Raw genomic sequence first — 13,043 nt, 5'->3', positions numbered from 1 at the left:
CTGAAATACAAAAATTTTCGGCTCGCTCGCTGCGCTCGCTCGCCAAAATTTATCACAAAAAAGAGATAAGAATAAAACGTGATGATGGCGCAGAAATATACAAATTTCGGCTCACTCGTGCTGACTAATTTGGAGTATTTTTTCAAGTCCTCAGTTTGTCGGTATAAATTCTTATCTATAAGGCCGTCACTATTATGTTGAACAGAATTGAAAGATTTAATAAACAAAAAATGACAAGAATTCCATGTTTTGTAAGCTGAAATACAAAAATTTTCGGCTCGCTCGCTGCGCTCGCTCGCCAAAATTTATCTAAATTTATTACATTCAAATCACCCTCAAAAGACCCCTTTTAAGTGCTTGAAAAAGCATATCATGTGGACTCTGTTTTAAAAGTCCCTACCGGAATGGGGTTGGGGTTGAACACTTTTTCAGAAATTAGGGGCGCAATTTTCGCGCTTGCCCCGGGCGCCGTTTTCCCTAGATACGCCACTGCTTATAGGGGTGCTATTTGACCCTGTATGGCCCTTCAATGACTGTTTGCATCAGATGTGTAGTTAGATTTTAACCCTTATTTTTTTATTTTTTTAAAGAAATAGCGGGGGGGGGGGGAATTGCATCGGAAGTGCAATGAGTAGAATGTGGGCAGACTAATATCGCAGCATTTCAATATACATTGTACATGGAACCTCGTTATAGAGGTCGGGCATATAACAAAATCCTCTTGTACCAAGGTGAGTCTGCAGGAGCAAACTCTTTATATTTCCATATTTTTGTGCACTGACAATTTAGTGAGATATCTGATGCAACCAAGGAGGTTCAAGAGCTGGAGTTCCAAACGGCTATAATTATTCAAACAGTTGTCAATTTTCTACATTGTACAAAAAGAATTCCACAGGTGCATTTATTCCTTTGATGATCGAGGTTTGATGACGCTACATATTTATGAGCAATCTGAAGATTCATGTTGAACTGCAATATAATCTCGGAGATATTTTGCATGTTTATTTCATACGCTGATAAGGTATATAAAACAAAAGTAAATCCTGTCCAGAAATATAGGCAAAAGTGTAAATCAGAGAGCTGTATATTGTGAAAGTGTTTGAAACTGTACTCTCCCTAAAAGCCAATTTTATCACATTCTGGATAAGTTCTACAAATACCACTGATCAAATACATGATAGTTCTTTACAAATACACTTGTAATTGTCAGATTAGTGTCCAAACATGTCCAGCTGAGTAATTTAGATTTTTACTTCATCAATCCTTACTCAATTTGTGTTCACGCATCTGTGCCTTTACATTTATGCACCGCTCATCTTTCATAAGTAGGGATGGCAAAAGGTAAATTACCATCATTAAAACATACTATCCGTGAGGCAGATCCACTTTTTTGGCACATACTTCAAATAATTTCATCAAAGTTGGTTCAAAGGGAAAAAGACTGTTCTGACTCCATTTCTTGAACCTCCTTAATCCAATGAAGTAATCGTCATACTTTTCAGGTCCTCGTTATAACAACTCCTAATGTATAACTGAATATTTCGCTAAATGTTTTTATCTACCCATCACTAATCCTGTTAGTACATGTAGCAGTAGCAGTAATCTGAAGCATTAGATTGTCATTAAAAAAAACAACAACTAAATACCAATCACTGACAACAGTTTCCCAGCGAAGCTTATAATATCAACAAAATGGCCCTGCAATGCAAATGCTGAACATTGCAATAATTTTCCTTAATACATGTTACATTTATCATGCACATATTATATTTGGTGAACAAATCCTAATTTGTTTAACGATTTGTTTCAGTTGAAAAAATAGAAAATGTGTCTTTGTGGTGTATGAAGGTGATTTCATCATTTGTGTTTGACTCATCAATTTGAGAATTAGCATATGAAAACACTCTGTAGTATAATGTGTACTCAAATTTGCAAAATGCCAAACACTCGTATTAGACCTCTATAATTGTGGATGTATTATAATTGTGGATGTATTGTGATGATTCTACTAGCATATACTCATGAATTCACGCCCACAAATTATTGGTTTTCATAAAAATGCTCAAGGAAATGTCCTTGCTACATTATATTGCTTTACACCATGAGATTATCGGTCATAAGTTTCATCACCAAGGCAACCGAGCGCACCACAAGTGATATGACTCTCGATGGACATTATGCCAACGGACCAGACCAAATCCATGCTCACTTTCAAATACAGTCTACCTCACCCAAGTCAAATCCAAAGGGATCATAGACATTTTGAGTAAACATGAATTTCGACTTACACAACAGAATTAACGAATGCTTTATATCCACCAGGGATAGAAGTTTTTCCTCAACTTTGCCGATTTTCAGCTTTGGCGAGGTCTACTTTAAGGTGAGGTTGACTGTACATGCAACTGCAATTTCCAAAGGGCATGATGGTGCAAGGTGCCATAGCCTATATTTTTTCTCAGCATATGCCATTATATTATTACCTTGATCATGATGAGATATGATAATCACACAAAGAAACAGAAAGCTGTCAAATAAATTCACCGCAGGTTAAATTGCAAACATGTGACTGTGTCACATAGGTAGTGTTAATGATGTCATTTATTTTGGCGCAATGAGTGTACAAAATGTCTGGCATTCAGAGATTATGATATGCAGACAGAAAAATATTGAACATTTGTCTGCTTATAATTCTCATTATGCTCATATTGTATGTAAGGCCATTTCGCTCATTTATGCTCTTCCTCCACAAAACATCCACGGTAAAACTAGGTGAGGAGGGGCTTCATACAATTACAAAATGATCATAAGTTGAGATATATGACAGCCTTCATAAAGACCTTGTAGTACAGAAATCATAAAAAAATTCTCTGAATATGAATTAGCCCCTCTACTTTGAGGATGCTGTACAGAAAGTATCCTCAATTTCACACGTCACGTATGTATTCAATGCCCATGTACAATTTTACTCCAGTGTTGTGAAAAAAAGCAGGTGTATCACAGAGCCATTTCAATAAAACAGACGCTTTTTGTCCCTCTCTACGTTTCTTAAAATCATATCAACCTTTTTAATGAGGTGTTTTTTTAATAGTTTACTTGCCCTTTCTGATTAAAGAATTTTCAAGTCTGCCTCTTTTATCCCCTAGAACAAAATTAAATGTGCCAACTCCCACCCTCCTTTTGTATACTGGTAAAAGACTAATTAGGGAACATGCAAGTTTAGTATTGTCAAATGAATGTCTCTACACTGCCATAAGATTGGTGTAAAAATATAACAGCACAATGAACCTATTTAGCTCAAGAGGATGGAGGTACATGTAATTCAACTGGTATAAGGTGATGGTATTTGCGATTACACTTTGTAAATATCATTCATTGGTTTGGCATTTCATTACCGACGTAAACAGTCTACTTGTTCCCCAAAATAAGACGATTAATTATGAACAGCCTTGGCTTGTTTCTCTTTACAATGACTTTTTATGGTATGTGTGTTATAAAAATGACTTCATAAGTCAAACACAGTGCATTTAAGTGAGGAGATCTAATCTATTCCCCGTTGTAACTCTCTAAAATCATACTTAAAACAAAATCTCAAAAATCTGGTAAGCTACAGTCAATCCATAAATGCTTTTCTCATACCAGATGTGTCTAAGTTGGGGAGACCACTGCAGCAAATGGTTGAGTTATGACGGTAACCTCTCCATCTTCAACAAGACATTAAGGTATACTCAGTTCCACACACACACAGGCTTACACTGTTCTTCAGCCACTGCAGATGAGACACTCGCCTTCCATCATTAGACCACCATCAAATTTCTGTGAAGTCTGGTCAGTGGCTTTCCACGCCTTCATCTTCTTGGCTGTCCTGCGGGTCAACAATTTCCTCCTCGACATCACTAGCCAATGCTCCATCTTCAACACCTTCATCAACATCATCATCATCATCATTGTCATTATTTTCTTCTTGGTCCTCAATTTCCCCCCTCTCTCCAACATCCATCTCATTCATATTGCTGGGCTGATGTGAACTCCCTGTCTTGTTTGAGTTTGACTCACTCTTGAAAGTCCTCACAATTTTCCTCATCTTGATGTTTGCCATGAGTTTTGCACTTCCGTCCCATGCCCGGAGTAATTTCAAAGTACGCATATCCACGATGTCAGGGATTTCTGCAGAGACAGGAAAGGCAAGGAAAACATGAATGCAAATCACATAAACAGAGGAAATTGAGAGAACTTACAGCATACAAATTTTTACATAACATATTGCACACTCTTTTGAGAAACAAATAAGATAGTTAAAACATACATACAAGAGGTTCTCAACACCAACTTGACACGGTCTATATATGGTTGTTCAATTTGGATTTTAAAGATGAAGAGAGGCTGTCAAATCAAAGTGGCATTTCCTATCCACTGTAAAAGAAGCAACCAATGAGAAAGAATCATTATCTGCCTTGGGGACAACACAATACACATTTGTAATATGGGAGGCAATACACAGTGGACTCCCATCATAATGAAGTCCTTGGGACTGGCAGTTATCTTTCATTATAACGAAATTTAATTACAACCACACAAATAAACAATAAAAAGCATAGAACGGAAAATGCTGTGGTCTGAATTTTTACTTTGCTGTAACCAGAATTTTGTTATAACTGTGTTCGTTATAATAGGAGTGCACTGTATGTGAGTTGCTTATGTTGAAAATAATGGTAGACTTGCAAAATTTGCCAAAAAAACCACCAAAAACACTGTATACAAAATAGATATACAGAATATGTGACCATTGATTGGCAGAGACACTAACCTATACCACATGTTGTGAACAGCTCCTCTTCCCTCTGTCTTGTGGCATTTATAATGCCCTCTCGACTTGCATGTTGCCGCCCGGACCGAGACTTGAAGCTGTTGACTATCGATATCTGTTCCAGTTCCTCATCGAACCTCTGAAGATATCTGGTTGAATGTGACAGACACAAGAAACAAATTTGAATGTATTCAAACCTTTAACTTTTGCTTAAGTCTCGTGGAAAAAAAAATGTTTTGCTATAATGAATATATGCTGGAACCTAAGCAGCCTAAAATTCCACTTAGAAAAATTGTTAATTAAAAAATACCTCCACAACATAGGTGAACACGAACCTATAACAATTAATAAACGTATATGTCTTTCGCACATTTACAATGAGCAAATGAATAAACAGCTAACTGAAAAAATACAAGTTCATAATATCCATGGATCTCTATACATTCTGTTCCCTTGTCCAGTTTAAACAACTTTCAAGTCTGGTTTTTGATAGGAGGGAAAATGTAATGGCCAGAAGGAAATACAGCTACGTTACCACATTTCCAATCAACTTGGACAAGTGAAGCTTCATCCTTGCAGTTTATTTCATGGCATCACATTTAAATTTGTTCCAATGGAGTCATCCTCCCACACCGCAACATCAAAGCAGTCTATCAGAGTACTCAGATATCAAATAATAAAACCCCTTTTAACAATTGCCCTCACCCCAAGAGGATAGTAAACCCTATTCTACCCTATTGACTGCATACCATATATGTAAAAGATAATGAATTAGAAATTAGTTTCCTTCATTAGAATAATATATCAAATGTTCGATATCCCTACATTAACAGCATTGTGTCATCTGGTGGCAATAAATCATACTGAATGCACCACCATCATGTGCAGAAATGTCTTCGAATATCTGACAAATCTCGAAATTTCATCCAGTCTCTCGAATTCCTGATTATGAAATGCTAATCACTGCCTTTTTCACTTTCTTGATGACAAGTGTTCAATTTCAAGACCATCTCAAGAGTGCTTATGCCAACAAATCAAAGGATTATAGATGTAGTGTCAGTAAACAAATCTACAGCATTTTCTAAGCATCCTGAAGATATATGGGGTAATACCCTACATGTAAATACTTTCATGCTAACACACAGTGTCTTATGACAAGTCAGTTGAATCAAGTTTGTACACACAATACATTGCAGTTCAAAAGTCCTCATTTTGTGATGCCCATGCACAGGCAAAAACAAAACAAAACAAAGAAAAGGAAAACACTTCCAAATGAAAATGTTCACAAGGCTATCACCTTGACACAAGTTCCTCAGCCTCAGTTTTGTTGTAGCTCTGTTTGTCTGCATCCAAGGCATCCTTGAACCACATCAGCTTGTCATTCAGCAGGGAGTTCTTCAGCGAGGTCTCTTGGTGAACTCTGGTGATGCACACGAAATCAAACATGAAGAATGAAAGAAGATATTGAGAATCTCAATGAGAGATGTCTCAGTCTGATAGAAATACATCGCATAAGTGACCAAAGCTGAAATGTCTGTTGAAAGTACCTGACACCATGAACAGATGGAGATTCACTATTTTGCTGGCCTCAACCAAGTCATCAATTTCATCAGTTTTGGTCAAATGTAATTCATGAAAACACTAGATGTACATGTATTTTCTACTTGTTTACTTTTCCTGTTATGCTTTCTACTTGTTTACTTTTCCTGTTCTGCTTTTCATTAGTTTACTTTTCCTGTTCTGCTTGACAGATTACTGCGAAACAGCATGACAGCTAAAGAGGACAAAAAGGAGACAGTACAATGTTCAGTTACACAATATTTCAGGACAGGAATTCAGGATCAAGGAAATTTGCATACCAAAATTTACATATATGTACAATGCTCATTTTACGACAAATCTGACTGTGACATACTGTACAGTATATATTTAGCAATAGCATGATACATTAACAAACAAACATTGGTATGATCACGAATTATGAACACTGTACCATAATGAATACAGACATGCTGGTCTTCAGTTCAGACAATTTACATAATCTTCATGTAATACACATACAAATTAATTTAGCAATAAGATGTCTACCTTTTGACTCTCTCTTTGTGAATTTCCCTCGCTCCAAGTTTGTTGGCCTTCCTGCTCTGAGGATGAATTAGTTTGTGGCACTTTGCAGCAACCTTGGTCCTCCCTGCCTTTGGCTGACAGTTAATAAATCAGAAAGAATACAAAGAACTATTAATATGATCGTAATGTTTGCACTTCCATAAGACAGTCAAACAGATTTGCATTGTAAAATGCAAAATGCATGCAACATATTGCCTAACAAAATACATTTGGTGTAATCTTTGTGGTTGGTACAAAAATACTTTACATCAATTGTTGCACTCAACAGAGGTCAATCAGTGATTTAGGGAGTATGAACAAAAGAATTTCACTGGTTTGGCTGTTTAACTATCCACAGTAGCAGTACAGTACTATCTAGTACTACTATTACTAGGGACTTTTCGATTGTGTGGATGTGGCCGCCTTTCTCGTACAAGAGCGGTTCCAAATTGCTGCAGTCCACTCCCTACCTTTGCAGTGTTATCATCCATTTCGATTTTCAGTACACGCCATTCACAACGTACTGCTATGACATTATGACCCCGTCCCCTCCAGCGGGCTGGCGAGTAGTGCGCCAAGCAATGTCACTCACATGATGAATCTAGGAGGCTGTGAAATCCTTGGAGGACACGTTACGTTAGCAATTCTGGCGTTGGACATGCTGGAAAACCTGGAGCACGCCAAGTTCTTTCAAATTATATCATTACATATTTGTACCTCGACGTCCACATCCAAGAGGTGAAATCAAAAAGTCCCCACTATTAGTACACTAGAACTACATGTAGTACACATATACAAATTGGGTATTGTTACATCTTGAAGCACTAATGCAATTTCACACTCAACCTGCACACGCATACAAGGCATGGTCAGACTGGCAAAAGATCGAGAAGTTTAAGATCGCGAAGTTTGGGCCATTCGTACTTGCGCAAGAAAGAGTGAGCCGTCCGATGGCTAGTTATTATGATGTAACAATGCACATCTGTACATTGCATGACATGGCCTCGCACTTCGGAGACACTGCCCGCAAACAGATGAAGAAGTTTCGCGAGAAGTTTCGCAGGAAGTTTGCGGTCACACTGGCAAAACTTTACGATCTTTTGCCAGTCTGACCACGCCTACAGTGTACTCCCCGAGTCTGAGGATTTATGGTTAATGTGAGGTTTGTTGTTGTATGAAGTATTACATTTTCACATGAGAATGGCGATGGAGTATGAAGCTGCATGAGCGCCCATTGTGTACATCAATAATTGTACTGTAAAACACACACACACACACACAAAAACGCACCAAGGGCAAGGTACGACCTCCCGTGCCGAATTTGACCGCATACAAGAGCATACATTGTAGGTTTTACATGTAAGAGATGTACACCGTAGTGTTTGGTCAAATTTTGGACAGTGTAATGGTCAAATTAAAGGCGGTTTGCTGAATTTGTTGTTTTCATTTGTTTTGACCTTACTTCTAACTTAGATTAAATAATTGAATATTGAGGCTAATCTAATTTAATTCACTCTGTCCTCCTGATCCTGGCCATGGCCACGCCCCACAAAAGTGACCAAACTCTATGAAGATTCTACAGAAGGCAATACGATTCCATGCATCAAAAACAGATCAGCACTGTCATTTAAATCATGTCACTAATTGAGTAATAACTTATTATAGTCTACTCTGCCTCTGTATGCATGTATGGTCATCACAATAGATTTGGACACGTAACACAGTTCACCATATATGGGACTACACTACAATGAAAAATGTAAACATGTCTTACATCCTTGTCGTAGAAACACACACACACGAAAGAGACACACAAAACAAATGCACCTTACCATGTTGAAAAGATCCAAGGAGAAAAGCGGAACAAAAAAAGACAGCCGGCTACTTTGTAGACGAAGGTTAAGGAATATAAAGGCCAGTCAGCGATTATCTGTGGAAATTTGATAAATGAAGATCTCTCACGATGATACCGATACGTGACTGCCACATGTTATGTGCATTGCGTAATCCTACTGAAAGCGCCAAGAAAGCAACACCATCGATTTGCTGATTTTGCAGAGGGCGCCCTTGTAAACAAACTGATACATTTTGTAGATCCTGGCCATCGCCAAGGTTGAACATTTATACTCCTTGGCCATACAACTACAAGGTCGATCCTTCCAGAGCAGCGCGATTGTACGAAATACATGTATAGGATTTTGCTACTTGCAGACGACGATTTTCTGCAACAAGCAAGTCAAGTCAAAACTGTAGCAATCGACTCGAAACACCCCTCACAATACGATGCAACAACAAGCTCTACCTGTCGTAATTGTTGTGATATTCATCGCGACGCTAGCACAGCTCGAGCTCGACACCGAGCCTTTGGTGGCCCGGCGCTCCGTAACTCTGCAAAGACCCAAGGATGAGGCCTTTCAGATGATCACCAATATTCACAAGTTTGAGAAGGTGAGCAGAGAACGGAATATTCAAGGGGGAAAGAGTTCCTTATGTCCCCCCCCCCCCCCCCCCATTAGTTTGCACAAAGTAGATCAGTTCGGGAAACCCACTCACAAGGGGGGCCCCTCCTTATAAGTAACCCGTCCCCCTTATAAGTAACCCCGTCCCCCTTATAAGTAACCCCCGGGGCACCCCTTATAAGGAGTCTCCACGCTTTTTTGCAATGCAACGCGAAAATGAAAGGACTGCGGCAATTCGCTTGATTATGTCCATAAAGCTTCACAAGTTTCCTAGTTACTCACGAAATTTGAGCAAAATCGGTTTGAGGCATCATATCTAAAATCATGGATTTAAATGCGATGTCAAACGACCCATGCGAATGCTGAAATGCGAGCGACTACTGGCGTGAGTGTCGCCAGGCGCGGCGGCGCGCGCGCGGCAATGCTTGAGTGCAGACGTGGCGACTAGGTACATGTACTCAGTCGCCACGTCTGCACTCAAGCATTGCCGCGCCGCCGCGCCTGGCGACACTCACGCCAGTAATCGCTCGCATTTCAGCATTCGCATGGGTCGTTTGACATCGCATTTAAATCCATGATTTTAGATATGATGCCTCAAACCGATTTTGCTCAAATTTCGTGAGTAACTAGGAAACTTGTGAAGCTTTATGGACATAATCAAGCGAATTGCCGCAGTCCTTTCATTTTCGCGTTGCATTGCAAAAAAGCGTGGAGACTCCTTATAAGGGGTGCCCCGGGGGTTACTTATAAGGGGGACGGGGTTACTTATAAGGGGGACGGGTTACTTATAAGGAGGGGCCCCCCTTGTGAGTGGGTTTCCCGAACTGAGATAGGTTGCTGTTTTTTTGTTTTTTGTTTTTTGTTTTTTGCTGATGGCCGGTGGACTGTCTAAATAAAGGTTATAATATGTATGGGAAGTCTTCCCATAAATGGCATAACCTTTATTTAGTTTATGATTGGTATAAAGGAATAGTAGTTTGTTTGTTTTGTGCAAGTTGGTGGGGTGGGGGGGGGGGGGACATAAGGAACTCTTTCCTTAAGGGCAGTTTGCAAAGATGGTAGAAATCTAGGCTTCATGACTGCACAAAAAACCAAGTGCACAATTGCCAAAACGAACAGCCCAGTCGTGGATCCAGAGGGGGGCGCAACCGGCGCACGCCCCCCTTTATTTTTCGTTTAAAACAAAAGAAATAAAAAGAAAAAAATGAAATGAAACCCGGAAGTGGCACCAGAAATATTAGTCACACCCCCCCCCCCCCCCCCCACTTTATAGAATTCCTGGATCCGCCCCTGCAGCCTGTGCCCAGACAAAAGCCAAAACTTGTACCAGCATACTAATGCTAGAGTGCACTAAAATAGAGTATATAAACTAATGTTAAGTATAGACCCTTGTCCCTAGCTAGTAACATGCCATTTATTCTTTATACTCACCGATTGAGCATTAGTAAATTGCCAAAAACCCAAACTTTAGGTGTTGGAGGATGTCATCATTTAAAGCAGAAAAGAGTAAAGTTTATGTTCCAGTTGTAAAGAGATCAGAGGCTCAAGTTATTATGAAGTACATGTAAATACTTTTGATTGTAATTTGTATACACACGTTAGATGGCAGATGATGAAATGTCGGTGGATCAAGAAGCATGCATTTTCACTGGTCAGCATGCAGAAGCTGGTTTCTCACTTTACCAAGAGATCGTCTGTATCTTGTCGTTGGGGATATACTTAAGTGCTCCGCGGAGACTACGTCTGGCTTCATGGAATCCCCTCATTTGTCTTGGGAGGAGAGTTGTAAAAGTAAAAAAAAAAAAAATAGTAATTAAAAACTCCGGACAGAGAGACTTTTCTGTCTAGGTTCTCACTAACCAGGGGTGCTGTGTTGGGGTCACCGGTGGTACAATGGTGCGGTTACTACATATGTAGGGTCTCATCAACCTTGACAGACACTTGACACCCGCAAAAACAAAGAAGGGCCTGGAGTTGAGTCTCTCATTGTCTGTCATCTGACTGCATCGTAATGCAGGACCAGAGCTTTGTAGATCATCGACATCTAGACTCTAGAGTGAAAAGATAGCATATGAATTGTCATGAAACTTACATGAAACTACATGTACAATGTACAAATGTAAGTTTACAGAAGGTTACCCAGTGGCATGAGATATACAGGTCTGAATCAATATGCTGCTAGCTGCTTCCACCTAACTGCAATCAGCCTGAACATGAAGCTCCCACAGTGTAGAAAGTGGAGCACCGCAGGTTTATACTTCCACCAACCCATCACCGGTTCGACTTTGAGGAAATTAGGATTCTACTGAGGGAGCAGGGTGTGTCGTACAAATGTGTTTTTTTTTGGCAGGAATGTGACACCTTACTTTGCATCACTTTCGTTTTAGAGGAGATGGAAGACGTGCAGTGATCATTTTAGCGAACTATTCAGGTCACACTGGAGTTGCTGCACATCAGCCTGATGCAGTAAAACTGAGTACAGTACCTCAATGTTATACCACAATTAAGTACTCCATGAGAAAACTGTACCTGAGGAACAAAACCTGTTACGATTAGACAAAAAGGAGTCAACTCAACAGTGCCACATATATTGAAAATGAAATTAGTCACCAACTTTATTAGCAGTATATGAGGAGGCATTTTATGGAAGGTTTTATTGACATGCCAAGAAAGGCAACTATCTATTTGCAGTGTTCAGAGCATTTTGAGTGTTGATTGCCAGTGATGTAATAAATCAACTAGGTACTGTAAAAGTGGAAATTTTCGCGGTGTTGAAATTTTCGCGCATTTCGCGCGACCAGACACTAGCACGAAAATAAAAGCACACAAATATTTTTACTTGCCATATGTTCCTGTACTTGGTATCTTGATTCCGTGGAATTAAAAACAAGCGAAAACTCTTCTTACCCGGCCAAGCGCAAAAAATATCCACTTTTACAGTAACTGGATTACACATCCCCGCCCCTCACAAAAACTGTGCCTGTCATCTGAAGCAAGCCATTGTGTGGTGTCATATTGTTTGGTCCTATATTGCTGTAGTAAGGAATCCCCATAATACAGTTTCCAAAATCATGTATTCCTTTCAAAAGTACTTTGATATTGCCTTAAATGTTATAAGTATAAATAAGTTGACCAGCCAAATTTTAATAAGCTTGTTCTTTGGTCATTACTGAATTGACTTCCAAAAGTTTTCAGGCTTGGCACTTGCAGAGAGAGAGAAAAAAAAAAACAACAGTGCCCTGTTGCTTGTTAAAAATATGGGGACCTTGCCCAAAGGCACATTTGGACAAATGAGAAAAATATTTCTCTTGTCATGGCCCTCCATGGGTACGACCAAGACTCAAGCCTTGCATGCTTTCTTGTTCACAGTGGATGACTACCGTCGTACACGTAGCCGAAGATGACGGCTCTCTAGCCAAGGTCGGGAAGTCCTTCCGCCTGTATACTCGCACCCCGCTCAAGACTTTAGAAGTCCCGGCAGCAATCACCAAGTACCAGCCCATCTCCTCCTTTGAATTCGAAACCCAGTCTCTCCTCTTCTCCACGCGGTTTGTGTTTGACGTAGAGCACGGGGATCGGGACGGATTCTCGAGGCTGACCTGGAAGATCTATGCAAGGAGAAGAAGCTACTTGTATCTGGTAAGATGTGTTCTGACACTGCTTAGACCGCTGTA

General features: G+C 39.7%; 1 protein-coding gene across 1 annotated transcript; it reads right to left on the bottom strand.

The window, feature by feature from the left end:
• Positions 1–3,826: 3,826 nt before the first annotated feature.
• LOC139727133 (translation machinery-associated protein 16-like) lies at positions 3,827–7,401 on the bottom strand. The gene is made up of 5 exons (XM_071638113.1): positions 7,381–7,401; positions 6,893–7,005; positions 6,102–6,224; positions 4,805–4,953; positions 3,827–4,164 (listed from the first exon to the last, which is right to left on the bottom strand). Exons 1-5 carry the CDS (start codon positions 7,399–7,401, stop codon positions 3,827–3,829), a joined length of 744 nt encoding a protein of 247 aa, XP_071494214.1.
• Between the last annotated feature and the right edge of the window lie 5,642 nt (positions 7,402–13,043).

This window comes from Diadema antillarum, unplaced genomic scaffold (assembly GCF_040938485.1).
Source record: "Diadema antillarum isolate AM-2024a unplaced genomic scaffold, OU_Dant_1.0 seq00000119_RagTag, whole genome shotgun sequence".
Classification (NCBI taxonomy): domain Eukaryota; kingdom Metazoa; phylum Echinodermata; class Echinoidea; order Diadematoida; family Diadematidae; genus Diadema; species Diadema antillarum.
This window is presented reverse-complemented; position numbering and strand designations above follow the sequence as displayed.